At 46.6% G+C, this 22,703-nt stretch overlaps 1 protein-coding gene across 1 annotated transcript; it reads left to right on the forward strand.

Annotated features, from left to right (window-relative positions):
* The first annotated feature begins 4,260 nt into the window (after positions 1-4,260).
* On the forward strand, positions 4,261-21,286 carry PRDM14 (PR/SET domain 14). The gene is made up of 7 exons (XM_028108941.2): positions 4,261-4,960; positions 5,549-5,602; positions 5,690-5,847; positions 7,045-7,315; positions 12,560-12,762; positions 18,158-18,259; positions 21,059-21,286. The coding sequence occupies exons 1-7, from the start codon at positions 4,261-4,263 to the stop codon at positions 21,284-21,286; spliced, it is 1,716 nt and encodes a 571-aa protein (XP_027964742.1).
* Positions 21,287-22,703: the final 1,417 nt, after the last annotated feature.

Consider the following 22,703-nt stretch of genomic DNA (forward strand, 5'->3'; position numbering starts at 1 on the left):
TGTTACGGGGACCAGGGCTGGACAGGGCTACTTTGCTCACAATGGTATTCCCCGTGTCTGGCTTGGTGCCTAGCACATCAATACCCAGGAATTCAGGAAGTTTATTGGATAAATGATTAAAAGTAAATTAAAGTAAGATACCACTTTTCACATGAAAGGCAGATAGCTTTAAAGGACTGGCAATATTCAGTATTAGGTGAGGGTGTGGAGAAGCAGGGCACTTGCCCTCATTGTTGGTGGAGGTATAAATTGGCATGGTTTGAAGTCCCTATCAAAATGTTCAATGTTGATACCTGTGAACCCAGCAATTTCACACCTAGGTATTTATTCAACAGGCAGAGTAGCACAAATATGTATTAATATAACAATGTTCCCAGAAGTTGCTTGAAGTGTTGAAAAACTGGCAACAACTTAAATACCTTTCCAAAGGAAGCTGAAAAACTAGGCTACACCCATAAAATTAATTTCTGTACTTCACAGCCATTATAAGGAATACAGGTAATCCTTATGCGCTGATAGGAGCAATGACTAATAGTGAGAAAAAGCTGCACACAAGTATAATCCCACTTTTAAAAAAAAAAATCCTACCTACATAGACACAATTGAAAAGTATGGAATTTTTTTTAAGATTTTATTTATTTATTTGGGAGAGAATGAGAGATAGAGAGCACGAGAGGGAAGAGGGTCAGAGGGAGAAGCAGACTCCCTGCTGAGCAGGGAGCCCGATGCGGGACTCGATCCTGGGACTCCAGGATCATGACCTGAGCGGAAGGCAGTCGCTTAACCAACTGAGCCACCCAGGCGCCCGAAAAGTATGGAATTTTTTATTTTTTTTTTAGATTTTATTTATTTGATAGAGACACAGCGAGAGAGGGAACACAAGCAGGCGGAGTGGAAGAGGGAGAGGCAGGCTTCCCGCCGAGCAGGGAGCCCGCTGCGGGTCTCGATCCCAGGAAGCTGGGATCATGACCTGAGCCGAAGGCAGACGCTTAACGACTGAGCCACCCAGGCGCCCCAAGTATGGTATTTTTTTTTTAAAGAAATGGGGGTAGGGAATAAACCAAACTATTCATCAATATTGCCTGCGGAGAGTAGAGAGAGGAAGCAGTCAGCGACTTCTACTTTTACTTTATGACTATTCTAATTAAAGTTTTTAATATTTTAATCTCTAGATTATTTCCATAACAGGGCTTGAAGATAAGGTTGCTTTTGTTAAAATAAAGCTACGACCAGTGAGTGACCGCACTAGAAAATGGCTCCTAAGGACCTGATATCCACAGACCACCCAAGTGTCGGCGCATGTCTTTAAATCCTCCAGGTGAGGTCTAGGAGGAGGGAGGATAGAGTGATGGAAGTGTGTAGTGGAGTCCTGGGGTGAGCGCGCCTCCTGGAGAAGCCGGCAAGACCCTTCCTAGAGCTGCTGTCCCTTAAGAATCGGGTACTCTTCACATCTTTAGACTATTAGCCAAGTTCTCCTAAGCACTGGGTAGAGATATAGAACACGGAGAGAAGGAAACCCCGAGGTCTCTTCACCTCATCCGGGATGAGCAAATAACGCTCTCTCATCTCAGATTCTCCGTGCGACTGGGAAACGGGTCTGCACGGGAGCAGCTTGGGCCCCGCCGACGGCCCAAGTGTTTGAGTTCCCAAGAACCGAGCCACCGGGCCAACCGACGGGCTCGGTGACCTGGCCCCGCACCTGGGGAGCGCCAGGCGGTCCGGCAAGCACTCCGGGCGCCCTCGAAGGCGGCGGACGCCGAGCCTTCCTTCCCTGCTCCCGCCCCGCCGCGCCCACGGCCAAGGCGCCCGCCCGGCTGCGGCGGCTCGCGAAGGTCGGGGCAGTCACGGAGGAAGCTACGCTCGGCCACGGGTCTCTCTCCTTCGCCAGCTTTGGGACCTCTGGCGGCGTGTCTTGGCCTGCTGGGTGTTTCCTCCTTTCCCGCCCTCCACCTTTAGTAACCCAGCCAAGGTCAGGCCTGGAGTGAGGTTTACGCCCCACTTTGCAAAGAAGCAGCGGCTGGGGTGTCGAGGAATCTGGCCAAGGTCACCCGGCATTACAAGGGTTTCTCCCCCACCCTAGATGCTTCCCTGTGAATGTGAATGGGCCTAAGTGCTCCTTTCTTTCCCTCAATGGCCGGCACAGAGAATAAAAATGCGGGCTTTGAGCGCCGGGTATGGGTCTGGACCTTGCTTTTCTGAGTCCCGGGGTCTGGCGCTTTTCCCGGGGGCAGCCGTGGCGGCGCAGGGGGCCGGGGCTCCGACTTCGGGAAAGCTACTTGAGAAAACGCCCCGTGGGGGGCTAAACGACCGCCAGGAAACCTCGGAAGCGTCCCGGACGCCGAGCCCACCGCGTCCAGGTGCCCCCACCCGCGACCCGCGAGGCCCCGCTTCCCAACCCAAAGGGCGGTGCCAGCCTCCCCATGAGGTATCAGGGACAAACGTCCACCCGGGTCCTTGGGGCTTGACGCCGCCTTCGGCCAGGCTCGGTTCTTGGGAACTCAAAGCCGAGAGGCAGGGGCGAGACCCTGGGACGCAAGTCCCAGCCTTACCCGGCGGGTTCGGGGTCGGTGTGTGAGCACCGGGGCTTATCTGGGACCCTTGGCAACTCCCGCCCAGGCTTTCTGCTCCCGCAGCCGGCAAGTCCGGAGGGGCAATAGTGCCAGGCGCGGAAAGCGGAGGGCGAGCGCTCCCGGAAGGGTCCCAGGGAGGGGCTGGAGGCCTGAGGAGTTAAATGCGCGACCCCCTGGGGACTGGAGGGCTAGGGGAGCGTCGGCCAATGGCTGCGGTGGGCGGGGAGGAGACCGGCTGGGGACCTGCGTGGGCCGCGTCCCTTCCCCACCCTCGCCCTCTCTATGCCCCGCGGCCCCGCCCGCCCACCGCTCTCTTAAACCCCCGCTCGACCCTCCCGGGCCGCCCGAAGCCTACCGGTGCGGAGCCCGCGCCGCCCTCAGGGTCCTGGAGGCGCCCGCCCGGCGGCGGCGCTCTCGAAGGTGGGTGCCGGGCTGGGGCGCCCCGGTGGCCCGGGGCCGTCGTCCGCCGGGGCGGTTGGGGAGCGCAGGAAGCAGGCGCTAGCGCAGTTCATCCTGCCTGGCCGTTTTCCCTTCTTGGGGCTTTCACTCCTTAAAATGGCTTGCAATCCGCAAGTGGCGTATCTTTGCCGTCAGGGGAGGCTCAGGAGGAGACTGGCAGATGCCTTCGTCGTGGCTGACCTCTCCTCCTGACCCCATGTTCTTTAATTTCTGAGTCACGACCCTGCTGGGTTTCCTTATTGGGCTCATTGATCTTGCCCTCGAGACCCGCCGGCCCTGAAGGTGCTCCATTCCTCGGCCTTGGTGAACTTGTGTCCATTAAAACGCCATCCTTTCGGGGTGGGGGCGGTGGCCGCCGAGGCTTCTCTCCCACCTGGCCTGAGACTCGTCCTCGTCTGCCCCCGAGAGGCGACCCCAGGCTCCCTAAAGCCCCAGGTGGGGAGATCAGAGTTCCCTGAGGGACCTGGGGAATGTGGCGGGACTCGGCCCACGTGGCAAACCCAGCGCGGGCTGCGGAGCTCTGAGCCGAGCCGAAGGTGGCGCCCTCCTCGTCGCTGCAGCCGGGCCCCTGGGTCCGCGGGGTCAGACCCGGAGCTCGAGGAGGGGCGGCCTTCCGGACCTGCCGCAGGGCTCGGGGAGCGCGTCTCTTTCTGAGCGAGGTGGCCGGGGGCCCTTGGCCCTTCCTTCGTTTCTGGGTACCCGGGAGCGCCTGGAGCCGCCGCCTGCCCCAAAGCCCAGTAAGGCCTTGCGCTCGGCTCCCGGCCGCTAGAGTGGGAGGGCCAGGGGGCTCCGACCGACCCTACAAAAGTTTAGTTGGACAGAGAAGAGGGCGGAAGAGGGAACTTGAAACGGATTTTGCAGGAGCCGGGTTTGGGGCAGGGTGTAGAGAATGGGTTGTTGGAAACCAACTGTGCTTGGTCGAGGCGTGCTTGCAGAGGGAAGGCAAAAGCGACACTTAACCGGGAACTTAGAGTCGAGTAAGATCCCGGGAGGTTTTCGTTCGGGGTTTTGCGTGTTTGTTTGCATTGCCGTTTTGTTAATGTGTTGTTTTGTTTTGCCTTGTTTGTGGGGTAGGGCTGGCGGGATCGAATTGGGAGCTTTCTGCGATTCCCTTGGACCCGGGGCTAGCTTGCCTGGTGGAGGGTAGGCAGGTGGGAGCAGGGCCGCAGCGCCCCGCGCCCCTCAGTTGCGCTTGCTTTCCCCGCAGACGCGCCGCGCGCTGTTGCCGGGGATGGCTCTGCGGCCGTCAGGTGAGGCGGGACCCCAGGACAAGACGGGCTACGCGCCTGAGAGGCTCCAGCGCAGCCCCCAAAACCTGGACGCCTACTACATGCCTTTCCCGCCCTATGGCCACTATGGGAACATGCTAAGCGCTGCGGAGGGAGATTTCCAACCTTTTCCACAGCTGGAGGCCGCCGTGTCTGCATCCCACGCTTTGCCCTCCTTCGCCTTCCGGCCCGCGCCTCCCTTGCTGAGCTCCAGCCTGGCCCTGCAGAGGGAGCCGCTCTACGATCTGCCCTGGTACAGCAAGCTGCCGCCGTGGTACCCAGTTCCCCACCTCCCCAGAGAGGTGCCACGCTTCAACAGCAACCACGAGTATACAGGCGCCACCAGTGAAGACCTGGGCCACATTGGTGGCCGAAGCGACAGTGGCCAGTGCTATGGACCTGAGGTTTTCATTCCGCCGTCGGCTGTGAATGCTTCCCTGCTACCTGAGGGGCTGAAGACGCCCCAGTTATTACCTTGCTCCCCCAGCAAGCGGTCTGAGGAGGGCTCCAAACTCCCGAACCAACCAGGGAAGTCGTCTCGCCGTTACCACTTCACCCAGGAAGACCTGCACTTAGTTCTGTTCGGGGTCATTCCCAGCGTGGAGCACTCAGCCCCTCTGCACCATGCAATTTCCGGCTTCCTGGTCCCCACAGACAGCTCTGGTAAAGGCGGTCACATGGGGCGGGAGCCAGGTTGAATGGGAATAGAGGTGGGAGCAGGAGTGCGGAAGGAGGATATTAAGGTGGATCCAAGACTGTCCAAGTCCAGTGGGGAAGTATATCTACTTCCCATCAGAGTATGGAGCTTGGGGAGGCCAAGCTCACTTCTGAGGCTCTACTTACCTAAATGCATGATTCCTAAGGTTGGTTTTAGTGGGAGCTGAGGGTCAAGAGAGACATGGTTCACACAGGGGACTTGTCAGCTGGGATCAGATTCTACCAGGATGTACCAGGTATCTCCTTGAGAGCCTCATGCAATTCCTACTTGGAGTCCCAGCCTCGCCATCTGTCTTGACCTTGGTCAATCAAAGTCAGCATTATCTCTGATTCTCAAGTTCTTTAAATTTGCAAAATGGGGTTAATTACATAACCTTGCAAGGGTTGTTCTGAGTCTCAAATGAGAAATTTTATATGTAAAAGGAGCAGGAAAAAATATAAAGGATAAACCTCAAACTCAGGATAATGGTTACCTCCAAGAAGTGGGGAGGGAAACACCTTGTGAAAAATAAAATTTTAACCCTTTTTTCCTAGGACCCGATTCTCTCTGTCGAACTCTGGATAAAGACTCGCTTCAACTACCAGAAGGTAGGCAGGGCTTCTTGCCTGGATTTCTGTCCCTGAACGAATACAGACAGTTTCCTCAGTGACTTTCCCACCTTGGCTTTGCCCTAGGTCTGTGCCTCAAGCAGACGATGTTCGGTGAGGTTCGACATTTTGGTGTGTTCTGCAGTAGTCTCATTGCCAAAGGAGTCAGGTTTGGGCCCTTTCAAGGTAAAGTGGTCAACGCCAGTGAAGTCAAGACCTATGGAGACAATTCTCTGATGTGGGAGGTAAATGAATGTTTCTGGTGGGTCGACATAGTGGGAAATGATGCTGGTGGGGAACAATGTTGGCTTCTGGCCCTCCGGGGGAATGAATCCTAGCCGGGGAGAGGGCACACTCTGCTGTCAGGGCTGCCCGTTTTTGCAACAGAAAGAGAAGGAAAGGCAGACACTCATTCCCCCAAGAAAGCGCTTCTGCGTGCATTCTTTGTGTTTTGTGCTGCCTTAAATCGTTTTCATCTGTGAAGAGTAGCAATGAACTATACATTTAAAGAATATTTGTCTATATTTATAGGCAACGCCAGATGCTTTAGAGGTTATACAGTGGTGCTGAGAATATGCCAAAGAGAAGAAAAACATATTTTAAAATTTGTGATATAATTTGCCTGTGAAATTAGCTATGGATTTTGAAAAACTGATACTCTTCTGTTTGGGGCATGCTGGTCGGACTCCAGTTTGTCAGAATATATCAGATCCCTCCCCTTGACCCTGAATTTTCTACTTCTAGGAGTATAGTTTAGGAAGGTAGTCTGAAATTCAGACTGTGTGGAAGATGTTAATCACAAAGTTGCTTATAATAACAAAACATTGGAGACAGTGGAATTGCACACTGCAGAGAAAGAATTAAAGTTTGGCACCGCTAATATGCATGACAACTAGGTGGGGATAAAGCACAGAACTAATTGGTTGTCTTTACTACGTTGTGCATTAAATGCAACCTTCTCTTGTTCCCCTTTTCTCTGCTTATGGAATTAACATACTATAGAAATTTGGAAATTAAGCAAGCGATGAAAGTAAGAATCTTTTAAAAATGTCACAGCACCTATAGAGAGATGCTTGATAAATCTATCAGGGCTTTAATAATATTAAATAATAATAAACATATTTAGTGGATTCAGGCATGAGATTTGGACTATAAATTTTTATTTTTTTTTAAAGATTTTATTTATTTGAGAGAGAGAGAGAATGAGAGATAGAAAGCACGAGAGGGAAGAGGGTCAGAGGGAGAAGCAGACTCCCTGCTGAGCAGGGAGCCCGATGCAGGACTCGATCCCGGGACTCCAGGATCATGACCTGAGCCGAAGGCAGTCGCCTAAGCAACTGAGCCACCCAGGCGCCCTGGACTATAAATTTTTAATAAGTAATTTTACTTTACAGGTTAGGCCAAAAAAAAGTGCATTTTAAACTTTGTTTTATTTTATTTAGATCTTTGAAGATGGTCATTTGAGTCACTTTATAGATGGAAAAGGAGGTTCAGGCAACTGGATGTCCTATGTCAACTGTGCCCGTTTCCCCAAGGAGCAGAACCTAGTCGCAGTGCAGTGTCAAGGGCAGATCTTCTATGAAAGCTGCAAGGAGATCTGCCAGAACCAAGAGCTCCTGGTGTGGTATGGAGACTGCTATGAAAAGTTTTTGGACATTCCTGTGAGCCTTCAGGTTACAGAGCAGGGGAAGCAGGCGCCTGGTCCCTCTGAAGGTGAGTGCACACCTTTGCCTTTCCCAGTGAGGCTCTTCAGTGGAAGGACTTGGCTCTTTTCTGAACATGAACCCCCCCCTCCTGCGGCATCACCGCTGACCTCTGGAGCTCCTCCCCCCCAGAGGCTAATGCCCGGGAGACTAAACTGAGGGTGTCTCTAACCAGGGGGCACTACTCAGCTGGAGGAAAATGCCCTTATCTTTTTCCAGAGCTGCTGAAGCTACTTCTGTTCACAAGAAAACCTTTTCTTTTTCCCCTTCACCTCCTTCCAGAGAAAAAAATACAAGCAAAATAAATGGATGCAACCCCTTGCCTAGGTGAGCCAGTTTCTGATTCATCTGTGCTCAGACTAACACAGCCGGTGACTCCATCAAAGCTCTGGAGCAGGGCTTTTCAAATGGGGGTTGCAGTATCTTAATGTGGTGGAAAATCAATTCAGTGGTTTAGACCATCTTTAAAAAGAAAAAAAAGGAATTAGAATACGGTAGAATAGAAAATGTCGACGTGAATCTCAAGTAAAAGTAAGCATTGTTTTCGTGAAGTTGTTTCAGATGGAGGGGTGTGTGTGTGTGTGTGTGTGTGTGTGTGTGTGTGTGCGCGCGTGCACGCTAGCTAAGTCTCAAATATTTTAATAAAATGTCTTTCTTACTGTGGATCTTAGTCACCTTTGAGAAGCATTGAGCTAGACTCTCACTCTCAAATTTTAATGTGGATGTGAATATCTGGGGATCTTGGAAAGATGCAGATTCCCATTCAGGGCTGGGATCTGAGATTTCTGCATTTCTATCGAGCTTCCAGGGGAAGCTGATGCTGCTGGCCCCTGGACCACATGCGAGCAGCAAGAAGCTAGAGGACCAGCAAGCCACTCCCTGGGAGTGAGCCTCTGGAATTTGCATTTTTAAAATGCTCTCTTACTGATTTTTACATACACAAAAGCTTGGGAATCCTTGATCTAGTAGGTGGTATGAGATAAATGCAAATTACTATAATGTGTGTAATAGGATGGAAGACCACCTTATTATGTTATAATAAATGTAATAAGTAACAGGTTAAAGAAAAGTGAATTGCTTTCATCACACACTACAGTGATTGTCTGCATGCGTATCTCCCTTGCAAACTGAGAACCTTCAGGGCAGGAAATAATCCTAAACACCTTAATATCGCCTTCTCCTGGATCCCAATGTATATTGAATGAAAGCAGAAGACGTTAGGATCAACATGGGAGAAGCTGCTTAGGGGTGAGATGTGTTGGGCTGGGAGAGGGAAGGCAATCCAGGTTTAGCCAAACCTTGGGTCATGATCCCAGGGTCCTGAGATCGAGGCCCGCATCAGGAGCCTGCTTCCTGAAGCCGAAGGAAGGAGGACATGCTCACAGGGATTAGACAGTGGACGATGAACAGCCTCTTGTTCCTAGAGTCCAAATAATGAGGTCCGGTCCGAATGGCTTTGCTAAACTATCTTCCTGCTGCCCCAACGTGAATGGCGTGGGGCTAAGTCAGGGGTAGCGGTGAGATTGTGGGACTCTCTAAAGTCCGTGGACCTCACAGTTGTCTCTTACTTAGCACCAAACCAAGTAAGTCTTTTTGGTCACTTCCAAAATGTACTGATTGTTTTTGAAACAAAAGTGAAAAATACGGGGTGCCTGGGTGGCTCAGCTGTTAAGCGTCTGCTTTTGGCTCAGGTCATGATCCCAGGGTCCTGGGATCGGGCCCCGCATAGGGCTCCCTGCTCCGCGGGAAGCCTGCTTCTCCCTCTCCCGCTCCCCCTGCTTGTGTTCCCTCTCTCGCTGTGTCTCTCTCTGTCAGATAAATAAATAAAATCTTTAAAAAAAAAAAAAGTGAAAAATAGATTGAGAAAAACACATGCTTGATAACTCACAAAATATAAATATCTTCCTGAAAAAGTACTTAGCATTATGTATTGAGCTATTACAATGATCATAACGTTTGATTTCTCAGTAATACTCTTCTGGAAATTTGTCTTCAGAAAATAGTCCAGAAGGGAAAGCTTTTTGTCCTCAAGGATTTTTACTACAGCACCATCCATATTAGTGAAAAATCACAAACAAACCAAAATGCTCAACAGTGGAATAATTTTTTTTAAGAGTTTTTATTTATTTATTTGACAGACAGCGAGAGAGGGAACACAAGCAGGGGGAGTGGGAGAGGGAGCAGCAGGCTTCCCGATGCCGGCCTCGATCTCAGGACCCTGGGATCCTGACCCGAGCTGAGGGCAGACGCTTAACGACTGACAGCCCCTCAGTAGTAGAATAATTCTTACGTAAATGATGATATATTAACATATGGAATAATATGCAGAAATCAGAAATCCCCATTTGGTAACAAGGAGCAAGGGGGAGGGCTTATGATAGTGAATGGGGTTGAATAATACATATTTGAGACAACGTGTGGAAAGAAATTGGTAAACAGTTTTATTTGTTGGAAAGAATTATGGATGAATTCATTTGTTTTCTATTGTGAGTGGTTTGGGATAGGATTAAAAAGGAAAGAAAAATGAAGATTCCTCTGTCCCCTCAAAAGAACTGTTTTCCTCAAAGGCTTTTGGAGAGGATTGGTGGGAACTTCCCCCTTTCGGGTCCTGAGTGGGAGGGAAGAGTGTGGACCCTATGTGGGCGGGTTATTTGAGTATGCAAGCCTGCAGAGTGTGTGTCTTGGGGGATGGAGGTGTGGAATGTGAAGACGACTCTTTTTTTTTTTTTAAAGATTTTATTTAATTGACAGAGAAAGAGAGAGACAGAGAGAGGGGGAACACAAGCAGGGGGAGTGGGAGAGGGAGAAGCAGGCTTCCCGCCGAGCAGGGAGCCCGATGCGGGGCTCGATCCCAGGACCCTGGGATCATGACCTGAGCCGAAGGCAGTTGCTTAACCACCTGAGCCACCCAGGCGCCCCGTGAAGACGACTCTTAATCGATACCAAACTCTGAACTGTGTGTGGTGGGCCAGGAAGCATCATTGTCAATATCGGGAAGCCCCTTGGCTAAAAAAGCGTAGTTGACTGAGGGGGGGTGGGGGGAGGAGAAGAAAGAAGGAAAGGGAGCAGGATAAAATCATTAGGTTAAGTTAAATTTCCAAAGACCTGAGCAGAAAATGTGGGCAGCTGAACCCCAATTAGTAAGAGTGTCGTGCCACTTTTTTGCCTAAGCAGTTCTTCTGCAAACTCACTATTGACCCATCACTTTGAATTCTGGTGTGCTTTCGAGCTTTGATTTGTAAAGATCACCGATCCCTATCTTGTAGACCCTCTCTTCCCACTGCTGGAGCAGGAAGGCCAGGTATTTCTGACCAATGAAAATGCTAGCTCTGAGCTAAAGCCATCCCAGCAAGGGAATTCTGAGAGTATTAGCACCTCAATGAAAGTGATAGACATCCCGGGCAATGGATAGTCCTGGGGTTGGCGGTTGCCTTCCTGGTTATTTACTTAATGAATGGTTTATTTCCTTAGCCACCTGTTAAACGTGCCTGGGATGTAGTTGTCAACTAACAAAGCCCCCGATGGATAGCTTCCCTGCAGTCCTGGTGCTAAGAAGATTTCCATCTACAGACTCTTGCATATACTTACTGCTGGCTCTTCTCTCCCTCCCCTCCCTGGGGCCAGACAATGGGGTCTCAGTGATGCATTCACAGTCAAAGCCACTTGATCCTTTGGAATCCAGAGTGTCCTCAGCATGTTTTTGTAGGTGGCCCTGGTCCTGTGCCCTCCCCCAACAATAGACACCCTTGGACCTGGGGCCTCCCTTGCTAGAGTCGGCTGAACCCTCTCTAACCTCTCCCTCCCTCCCTCCTCCATTGATAAAAACAGATTTACCTTTCTGGGTCTTAAGTCTATCACTCAGCGATAGTATCACTCATATTGGTAAGAGCTCAATAAGTGACAGGATTAAATTAATCATCATGATAACCCTATGAATACAAGGGAAGGCAAGATAATTGTCATCCTCACTCCATACATTTTGGTTCTAACTCTGGAATCTCTTCCAGAAGTTCAGAGAAGTAAACCACAAGCTAAACAGGTGCCTAAGACTTTGTAAATGGGGTCAAATGGAACAGCCCTTGTGAAGCCTAGGAAGTAAGCTATTGGTGTCCATCATTGTCCTGTGTTCGTCAGTGACCGAGGTGAACTGCTTTGAACTTAAGAGTTTAAGCTGATCTGAAAGGAACACAGTACGTATGTTTGGTATATTAACCTAACCTCCTAACACGTGCCAGTCAAGAGTGTGTTCAAGAACTGTAGGGCTGGGGCGGCACCTGGGTGTTTCAGTCAGTTAAGTGGGTTAAGTGTCTGCCTTCTAAGCATCTGCTCAGGTCATGATCTCAGGGTCCTGGGACTGAGCCAGCTTCGTTGGGCTCCCTGCTCAGCAGGGGAATCTGCTTCTCCCTCTGCCTCTGCCTCTCCCCCTGCTCATGCTCATGCTCTCTGTTGCTCTCTCCTCTCAAATAAATAAATCTTAAAAACAAAAAACAAAAACAAACTGTAGGGTTGAACTGCTCTTAAATAGGGCTGGCGGCAGGGCTTCGACAAATACATTTCAGGGAACAAAGGGGAAGGAGAGCCTACAAATTAAGAGATTGAACAGACATAGCAAACCATAGACAACAAGAAGACTGAATCCAAAATTGAACTGATTGGAAAATAATTACACGTATGTGTATACACATTTATTTCTTCCAGGAATAAGAGTTAATTGTTTAGGTATGATAATGGCAATACGGTTACTACTTTTTAAAAAGTATTATCTTTAAAAGATTACAGTTTGAAGTATTTATGAACCAAATGATAATTAGTATTGAAATAGTCATGGAGGCAAATGATAGAAATGAAAACAAAGGGCGCCTGGGTGGCTCAGTTGGTTTAGCGACTGCCTTCGGCTTGGGTCATGATCCTGGAGTCCCGGGATCGAGTCCCACATCGGGCTCCCTGCTCGGCGGGGAGCCTGCTTCTTTCTCCCTCTGACCCTCCCCCCTCTAATGCTCTCTATCTCATTCTCTCTCTCAAATAAATAAATAAAATATTTTTAAAAAAAAGAAATAAACAAAATTAGCTATGAATTGGTCATTGTGAAAGCTTGGTGTTGAGCACATGAGGGTTTATTATGCCATTGTTTTGACTTTAGTATATGTTTAAAATTTCTGTAATGAAACGTTTTTAAAAAATCCTCTTGGAGGAAGTAAGAATGAGGGATGGGAGCTGATAAAGCCATTGGCCCTTATTCCCCTGTTTTTGACAGAGTCTGCAGAAGGCTACAGATGTGAAAGATGTGGAAAAGTATTTACCTACAAATATTACAGAGATAAGCATCTCAAGTACACCCCCTGTGTGGACAAGGGTGACAGGAAATTTCCCTGCAATCTCTGCAAACGGTCCTTTGAGAAGCGGGACCGGCTCCGGATCCATGTCCTTCACGTTCATGAGAAGCACCGGCCTCACAAGGTAAGAAGGGGGGCGGTGAATGATGGACGACCCATGACTCACGTGGCTTTCATGCTCCTTCCTCCAACCCCTGAGTACACGCTTCTGGGTGTGAGTTGCGGGGACACAGTGCCTGATGAGACAGGGTCTGTGAAGGAGGGGACAATGCCGTGGAAGGGCAGACATGAGCCAGCCCAGTGACAGAGTGCTAGGACAGATGCACAGGTAGAGAGGGGCACGGAGGAAGGGTGTCCGCTTCTACCTGGGCACATGGGCTGTGAGAGAGGTCTCACGGAGGAGGTGGCCTTGAGCCGAGTTCAGAGGGACGGTAGGATGTCTGATTTTTATCCGAGGCAGGGTTGGTTGGGGACGGGGAGAGGGTTAAGACATTCCAGGCGGGAAGGAGCCTGGCATGTGCTTTGTGGTAACTGCACCTTGTTCCATAATCTTATGTGGGCATATTGACAATTGTAGACGAAGATGAACACGGGCATGGCCCAGGGAATGGAAGGCCTGTGTGGCACGCTGAGGATTTTGTCAGGAAGGAAAGCAACAATGGCAATAGGCAATAGGCAATGGCATTTTCTGCCATTCCGGATAGGTGGTCGCTCTGCCAGGCTTGGTGCAAAACAGTACAGGCGACCATTGGGCTTATCTAGAAGAAAGGATGGGACTTGGGTACAGACAGACATGGGTTTGACTCTCGGCCCTGTCAGGACTAGCAGATGAGACTACCACCCGAGTAACTCCAGAGTCTCAGTCTTGTTCTTTTGAAAACTGGAGTAATTGTCATAAAATTGCCCTTACCCACCACCTCCTGTTCACAGCTAAGCTTCTAGAAGAATCCTAATCAACCACTGTATTATTTACTCCTGTAAAGTGTATTTTTACGATAATCTAAGAACTCCTTTTTGCTCATCAAAAGACATTTAATATAATTAGTTTTCAACAATCCCTTGGTCGTCCAGATCTACAAAAATATCCATGCCAGCCTGGACCCCTCCAAATCCCACTTCCAACAGAAAAGCACATACTTACAGAATTCTAAGAACATTTGAAGTATTAAGACAGTGAAATTATTTCTAACCCATTGACAGGGAAAAAGGAAAAAGTTACACTCCAGTATTCTGAAGAAAGTTAGATACTGCATGTTCATCAACACGGAACTGGTTGTATAAATTATGTTTTGCTTAATAAGCCAAAACAAGTTGCAGAATTTGTATATAATGATGCCATCTGAAATGGTTTATTATGTATGCTATGCATGATGTTCACACACAAATGGAAAAACAGAAAGTAACGCATCCAACTGCTAGCTGTCATTTTGGGAGTATGATTAAGAACAAAGCCAAGAGCAATTTTCATAGTTTCACTTGGAAAACATTTAGTTTTTTATTTCTAATTTTTATTTTTTAACATGAGAAAAGAACTTATGCTTGGTAAATATAATTTGGAGAAAAGCCACCTGATATGCCATGACCCACGTTAAGACATTTAAAGGTGTAATTTTTTTCTATGTGTGTATGTGAACATGCAGGTATTTTTAATATACTTGGGGTTATTATGAGACTACTTTTCTTTTCTTTTCTTTTAAAGATTTTATTTTATTTATTTGAGAGAGAGAGCACAGAGGGGGTAGGGTCAGAGGGAGAAGCAGACTCCCCGCTGAGCAAGGAACCCAATGCGGGACTCAATCCCGGGACTCCAGGATCATGACCTGAGCTGAAGGCAGTTGCCCAACCAACTGAGCCACCCAGGCGCCCCGAGGCTACTTTTCTGACTTTAACACTACATCACGAGTAATTTATAAACATAGTAATGACTGCATCAGTGTATGAGATGGATGTGCCTTCGTTTATTTTTTTTATTTTTATTTTTTTAAAGATTTTTTTTTATTTGTTTGAGAGAGAATGAGAGACAGAGAGCACGAGAGGGAAGAGGGTCAGAGGGAGAAGCAGATTCCCAGCTGAGCAGGGAGCCCGATGTGGGACTCGATCCCGGGACTCCAGGATCACGACCTGAGCCGAAGGCAGTCGCTCAACCAACTGAGCCACCCAGGCGCCCGTGCCTTCGTTTATTTAACCAATTCCTGCTGTGTGAATTTTCTCCCAGTGTGTCTACAGTGAACAATATTATATAGAAATCGTTATCTCTGTTATCCATGTTTGATCCCATGCTTGATGGGATAGATTCCTAGAAGTAGAAAAACTGGGTCAAAGGGTATATACAATTTGAAAGCTTGAATTAGGGCACTAAACAGCTTTCCAGAGAAGGTGTCGATTTATAGCACGGCCGGGGGGCGGGTTGCAGTGGAGTAGGCAACACGGGGTCTCCTACAATACCACTGTCCTTTCCTGTTGCCATTGCGATAGATGAAAATGGTATCTTGCCTTAATTTTCATCTTAATTAATACGTGGTTTAAATGTTTAAACTATTTTATTGGCACTCTGTTTGTCCTGTGATCTGTCCATGTATGTCCTTGGAAAATATTTCTATTGCTACATGTTTTTGTAATATTTTACAAGCCATATTTTATCAATTGTAGGTTTTTATGTTTCTGAAACATGTTTTCTGAAACTGAATGTGTTTAATAAGCGATGGTATGCCATAATTTTAATTGGTAGCATTTTCTTTTCTAGTTAGCACAGCAAGTGATCTTAACCTGATGGGATATACACCACTTAGGATATTTGTCAGATTTGCTGCAGCTAGATCAAAGGGTGTTTGTTAAGAAAAAAGTAGAAGCTACAGGACTTATTAAAGGTCACCAGAACTCCATCAAGATATTTCTACTAAAATGCTGGCTGGGTCCTTTGCCTAAACTCTGAAGACAGTGGTGGTCTTGGGTCAGGGTTTGAGGGGAGAAGCTGTACTCAGGTGCTGCCATCTTTGAAACTGGGAGACTGTAGACCAGGCTGTCCCGGAGATGACCAGGATGACAAGGAAGGCGTGGAAGCTGGGAAGAGTGAAGTGAGGAGCCGGTTTTATGGTAAAGTGGGGGAATAATCATTTTAAACTGGCAATACAAGAGGATGAGTCCCGTGTCCTCAGTGTCCCTGAGAGTTCTTCTTTAGTGATCTTCTCTTTGCAGACTCTCCCTGAGTGGTCTTGTCTTTTATCATGACTCTGGGGGCACCTGGGTCGCTTAGTTGCTCAGTCAGTTAAGTGTCTGCCTTCCGCTCGGGTCATGATCTCGGGGTCCTGGGATGGAGCCCCACATTGCGAGCCTCATATCATGCTCTCCGCTCAGCGGGGAGTCTGCTTCTCCCTTTCACTCTCACTCTATGTTCTCTCTCTCTCTCAAATAAATAACCTTTTAAAAAATATATATCATGACCATAAATAGCATTTCCCATGGGTATCTTATCTCTAAGCCAAGAATTCTGTTCTGAGGGGCAACTGGGTGGTGGCTTAGTAGGGTAAGTGTCTGCCTTTGGCTCGGGTGGTGATCTCTGGGTCCTGAGATCAAGCCCTGCCTCGAGCTTTCTGCTCGGCGGGGAGCATGCTTCCCCTCTCTCTCTGCCTGCCTCTCTGCCTGCTTGTGATCTCTCTCTGTCAAATAAAATAAAATCTTAAAAAGAAAAGAATTCTGTTCTAAGCTCATGGAGTGTATATGTAGCTGCCTTCTGAGCATCTCAACTGGAGTTTCCCACAGAACTTTTATTTTTACTGCTAAACATTTTTTATGCTCTTTTAGTTTTCTTTATTTTACATACTTTTAATTTTGAGTACTTAGCTTTTAAGGTGATAAAATATATTTAATTTGCAGAAGCTCAAAACAAAACATTTAACTTGAAAAAAAGAAAAAAAAATCTCCCATGAAGCAGACATGCAGAACCTAAGATAAATTAAAAAAACAAAAAACAAAAAACATTCAGGGGGCGCCTGGGTGGCTCAGTCGTTAAGCGTCTGCTTTCGGCTCAGGTCATGAACCCAGGGTCCTGGGATCGAGTCCTGCATCGGGCTCCCTGCTCAGCGGAGAGCTCCCTGCTTCTCCCTCTCCCACTCCCCCTGCTTGTGTTCCCTCTCTCGCTGTGTCTCTCTCTGTCAAATAAATAAATAAAATCTTTTTTATAAATAAATAAATAAATAAAATTCAGTTTCTGAAACAGAAAAAAAAATTGACTGGCAAAAATGTCAGAAGATGCTGGGTGCACAACCAACAGTGGAAAGCCCTGTATTATCACCCCTATTTCCAGCATTTAAAACCTAAATGTACGTACCTCCTTTTCAGATGATTTGTCGAGCAAAATTAATGAAGAACACAAAAATGTCAGAGGATGTCCCTGTAGTTCATAACAATGAGTCCCAAAAGTTTATCCAGGAATTTAGAATGTCATTTCTCTCCAACCTCCTGAAATTCCTGACCAATGGAGAGAAGCCTGTTTTTCCAAAAATCAGTTTCTTAGATTACATCAATTGCTCAAAATTATGCCAGACTTTTAATTTTCTTTGTATTTTGTTTTTGACTTCTAAGCTTTTTGTTTTTGCTAGGATTTCTAATTACAAGTGGAAAATGTAGTTTTTTAATTGTGTAATATTTTTTGAGTCCTTTTTTTTCTTTTACATGGGCTCCACGCACAGCATGGAGCTCAGTGCAGGGCTTGAACTCAAAACCCTGAGATCAAAAGACCTGAGCTGAGATCAAGAGTCACACACTTAACCGACTGAGCTGCCCAGATGCCCCTTCTTTGAGGATATTTTACTTGCATGTGTTTTTGATAGTTTGGCTAGATTCAGAGTTTTAGATAGAAATGATTTTCAAAAACCTTCAAGGCATCTTTCTGTTTTCTCTTATCATTTGATGGCAATTTGTTTCTTATCGGTTTATAAGTAACTGGTTTTCTTTGTGGAAATTGTTCTTTATCTTTGGAATTCTGAAATTTTAACAGAACATGTCAGGTTGGATGTCTTTTTCTTTTTTTCCTGCTTTGTAATCAGTGAAGTACAAAGTACTCTTTCCATTTGAAGGCACAGGTCCTAAACTGACAGGAATTTTCTTGTTCATTCTTTGGTTATTTCCTGTCTTCTAGATCTTTGTTCTCTCCTGGAACTCCTTTTGACCAGATATTAGGTTGAACCTACCTCCCTGTGCTTAACTTTTAATTTTTTTTTGGTCCTCATTTGCAGAGAGTGCCCTAATCTTATTTTCCAAATCATGTATTTAGGCTTTATATTTGATCTGTTCTTTTTGCAGTATTAACTCAAACATCTGACCAGGACCCATACTTCCAGAATCATCAGTGTAGCCCTGGGTTGTCTTTCCCCTACCTTAAAGACCCCTCAGTCTGAGTTCTGTAACCTCTGCCTATAGACGTATACTGGATAAATACAATATTTCACCTTTACTCCCAGAGAAACATAATGGTAAAATGAAGACGTTCATTTTAACCGTGTGGTTTTTTTACACCTTAGTGTTCTACGTGTGGGAAATGTTTCTCTCAGTCTTCCAGCCTGAACAAACATACAAGAGTCCACTCTGGAGACAGACCATACCAGTGTGTGTATTGTACAAAGGTAAATGGAACCTCCTTCCAAGGGATCTGCCTTGAGCCCTGTTTGGATGTTCATGGATAAGAACTTGAAGCATAAAGCCTGGCTTATAAGGAGTTCTTGATTAGTCCATTATCAGTCCAGTCCCCATTTCTGCCCCTAAAAGATGCTGCAGTCTGCTTAAGATGGTCAGATAGGACCTCCTGTGACCAAATTGGCATTTAAGACACGTGGAATGAAATACACCCCTGGGGGTGCTGGGATGGCTCGGTCATTAGAGCATGAGACTCTTGGTCTCAGAAGCGGGCAGTTCAAGCCCCACATTGGATGTAGAGATTACTTAAATGAACAAACAAAATTAAAAAAAAAAATACACCCCTAGTTTACAGGGAGACCTGATGATTGCAGACATGATTACATAGTTTTGAAGAGCACAGACTCTCAACTCTAGACCAACATTGCCGAAATGGAATCTAATGTATCTTATACGGAATATTGAACAATAAAAATGAAGAGACAAATATGTGGTTAGGGGTTGCTAGAATAGAACCATAGTTTGACCATGCTTTAGAACTTATACCAAAACACCTCATGTCCTATTTTGATGATAAACATTTATACTGTCCAGTGCTTAGTTAGCCATTAGCCATATGTGGCTATTTAATAAGAATGGAATAAAATGGAAAAATTCCATAATTTGGTGGCACAATCCACATTTCAAGTGCTCAGTAGCCCCATGTGGCCTGCAGAAAGTCCTATTGGATAGCACTGGGATAGCCTGCTCCTATCATCAGGTTACTCAAATTTTTTATAATAAAGCCATAAAAGAAATGTAGGCCATGTTAGGGGGACATCTAAGCCTCTCACAGCAGCATAAAACATTGAGTGTACCAGGCTTACGGAAACAATACTGCCAAAGAAATTGTGTGTCAACAGCATGGAAATTATCAACAGAGAGAAATGAGGCTGAGATACAAGTAGACCAGGTGCAACCAGCAGAGACTGACGGAGATGACCGTGCATTTGTATGAAAAAGGCAGGCTGTCCCGAGGGATAAATTCCGTCCGGCAGGATTTCCGGAGCAAGGTCAGAATAGCCCCACAACACATCCTGTTTCTGGAGTTCTTACTCCGATCCCCACTGTGGACTTCCAGCTCAGCTGGGGTTTAGAGAGGCGCTGAAGGGGAATTAAATCCACTTAGGACATGAACGAGTTATTTGGCATCCCGGTTTAGACCCCAGTTACTTACGCTGATAAAGACTGACCATGTTCCAAACAATTACAGCTTGTGCACCTTACTAGGTAGTGTGACCCAACTCCAGACACCCCCTCAGTGTGTGGCGCTTCTCTCCCAGCACCCCAAATCTGAAGCCACCAGTTTTCACCTGGTGTTTTCTGTCACTGTCAGTGGACCCCAGAACAGAGTCATTACATCTCTCATGTACTACTTGAAGGTGACAAAGGTCAGAGCATAGTACTGAAATGAATGAGGAGAAAGGTTATAAATCAGGAAAAGAACAGAAGTGGCCAAGAGAAGATGTAAAAACAGCAAAGTACTAGTGTGACAGCCATTCTGGAAAAGTTCAGCAGTTTCACTAAAAACTAAACTCGTTAGCTGCCATACAACCCAGCAGTTGTCCTGGGTACTTATCTCCGAAATGAAGGCTTAACCTGTACACAAATGCTTGTCGCAGCTTTATTCATGAGAACCCAGACCGGAAACAACCCAGACGTCCTTCAACGGGTAAGTGATTGAACAGACTGGGGTACATCCTCACCAGGGAGTACTACTCAGCAATTAAAAAGGCATGGACTGTTGTACACACACCAGCTTCCATGGATCTCCAGAGAATTATGCTCAGTGAGAAGAGCCAATCCCAAAAGTAATATTCTTCAAGTGATAAAATGATAGAAATGGAGAACAGATTAGTGATGGCCACGGCTTAGGAAAAAGGTGGGAGTGGGGGAGATCAGTATGGCTCTAAAACGGCAACATGAGGCATCCTTTGACGAAATTGTTCTGTATCTGAACAGTCAACACCCGCATCCTGGTAATGATACGGCAGTATAGTTGTGTAAGAGGTAAGCACTGAGGGAAACTCGGTAAAGGGTACACAGAATCTCTAATAAAGTTTTAAGTTTTTGTTTGTTTTTTTTTTTAGAGAGCCAGCATGTGTGAGCTGGGAGGAGGGGTGGATTGAAGAGGAAGAGAATCCCAAGCAGGCTCCATGCCCAGTGCAGAGCCTGACATGGGGCTCGATCCCACGATCCTGAGATCGTGACCTGAGCCAAAAAATCAAGAGTCAGTTGCTTAATCAGCTGAGCCACCCAGGTGCCCCTCAGAAAGTTTAAGTTAAAAAAGAAAGAAAGAAACCGGAGCACCTGGCTGGCTCAGTCAGTGGAGTAGGCAACTCTTGATCTTGGAGTTGTAAGTTCGAGCCTCGTGTAGGGTGGAAAGATTTACCTAAAAATAAAATCTTAAAAAAGAAAAGAAAAAATCAGTAAGATGCTGATTGATGCAGAGACCTTGGCCAATAGTAGCTACTCCTGTAATGCACGTTCTCTTGGGCTGTGGTCCTAGGTCCACTGGCATTGGAATTGCTTGTTTAAATGGAGGTTCCTGAGCCTCCTGTGAGTCAAGCCCTTTTTTATTAAGGCTACTACTGTTGACCAAGCGTGCTCTATAGCCTTAAAGCCCAGGTTCATCCATGATTCATCCATTGGAGAACTAAGGGTCAGTGATGGTGAAATTAAGCCCTTTGTCTAGTTGGCTGTCCAGGTGAAGGAAGTTTACCTTTTCTTCTGCTTTTTGTTCTCTGCAGAGGTTCACTGCCTCCAGCATCCTCCGCACACATATCAGGCAGCACTCCGGGGAAAAGCCCTTCAAATGCAAGTACTGTGGTAAATCTTTTGCATCCCACGCTGCCCATGACAGTCACGTCCGACGTTCACACAAGGAGGATGAGGGCTGCTCTTGCAGCATCTGCGGAAAAACCTTCCCAGATCAAGAAGCATTCTACTCCCACGTGAAGCTTCATGAAGGCTACTAGCCCTCAGAATTATGGGGACAATGTAAAACCAAAGGCTAGGATTCAGTCTTTGTTTTTCTTGCTTTTGGGTGTGTTGTATGAACAGTGATCGTTATACTGAGATGAGAAACAGAAAAATGGAACCGGCCAATAAGCTGAATTTACCAGATTTATTTCACCAGCTTTCACAGAAATGTGTTTCACAAGAATGGAGTTTTGGTGAATTTATCTAGAAATAAGTGAGAGCTGGCTATTAATATTGAGCTTCCAGGTCTGGAAACTCAACACAAACCCTGAGAGAGGGACTATATTTTATTTTGGGGACTGGGAATAGAGTTTGATTTTGTGATGAAAAAGACCTTTTCTCTACTAGTTGCCTTGGGTCCCCAATTGTATTATGGCTCTGGCCGTTACCTGGTCTATTCTTCATAGAATAAAGTCTTTAAAACTCATTCAACCTTGAGCTTCATTAGTATTATAACTAAGTGTTCAGACAAAAATTAATCTCCTATCTTTTTTGGATTCATTTTCTTTTTTTTTTTTTTAAGATTTATTTATTTATTTGAGAGAGAGAGAATGAGAGAGAGAGAGTACATGAGAGGGGGGAGGGTCAGAGGGAGAAGCAGGCTCCCCTACTGAGCAGGGAGCCCGATGTGGGACTCGATCCCGGGACTCTGGGATCATGACCTGAGCCGAAGGCAGTCGCCTAACCAACTGAGCCACCCAGGCGCCCTGGATTCATTTTCAACCCCTAGTTCCCACTCCTTCCCCCATCACATGGCAAATGCCTGTTAATTTGTTTAGCACCATACAGAATTACTCAGAGGACGCAGAAGTTATTCACCTCATCATCTGAGAGCTTTGTGACTGGGGAAGAAAAATTATTACCAAATGAAGAAAGGTTTAAGAACTTAAAAAATAAATGTTTTTGTATTGCTCTAGTTTTAAACCCAATTTCTTTAATTTTTTTTTTTAAGATTTTATTTATTTGTCAGAGAGCAAGTGAGCACAAGCAGGGGGAGTGGCAGACAGAAAGAGAGGGAGAAGCAGTCTTCCTGCTGAGCAAGGAGCCTGATGGGACTCGATCCCAGGACCCTGAGATGACCTGAGTCGAAGGCAGACGCTTAACCGACTAAGCCACCCAGGTGCCCCAAACCCGATTTCATTCCTGATGGAGAGACAAGTGGACTCTTTTCAGGTCTAATTAGCCGGTTCATACTAGTATATAGAATGTAAAAAAAGGAGGCCCACTGAAAAGAAAAATGTGCCGTATCAGTTATCATGAGGCTGATAACAAACCTTGGGCAATATTTTTGCTAATATGCGAGAGAGACAGACTCATTTCATGTGGGTAATATTAGCCGATATTTGTAAAGGAGCGTGAACCCTGAGAGATGGTACCACTGAGCTCGCCATCTACAGAGAAGGAAATCAAGGC

This window comes from Eumetopias jubatus, unplaced genomic scaffold (genome assembly GCF_037043125.1).
Source record: "Eumetopias jubatus isolate StellerSeaLion01/CBP00866 unplaced genomic scaffold, mEumJub1_p1.0 scaffold_4, whole genome shotgun sequence".
NCBI classification, from domain to species: domain Eukaryota; kingdom Metazoa; phylum Chordata; class Mammalia; order Carnivora; family Otariidae; genus Eumetopias; species Eumetopias jubatus.

Coding starts and splice junctions, on each gene's coding strand:
- PRDM14 (XM_028108941.2), top strand. CDS start 4,261: ATGGCTCTGCGGCCGTCAGGTGAGGCGGGACCCCAGGACAAGACGGGC. Junction 5,848..7,044: donor ACAATTCTCTGATGTGGGAG/GTAAATGAATGT, acceptor TATTTTATTTAG/ATCTTTGAAGATGGTCATTT. Junction 7,316..12,559: donor GGCGCCTGGTCCCTCTGAAG/GTGAGTGCACAC, acceptor TGTTTTTGACAG/AGTCTGCAGAAGGCTACAGA.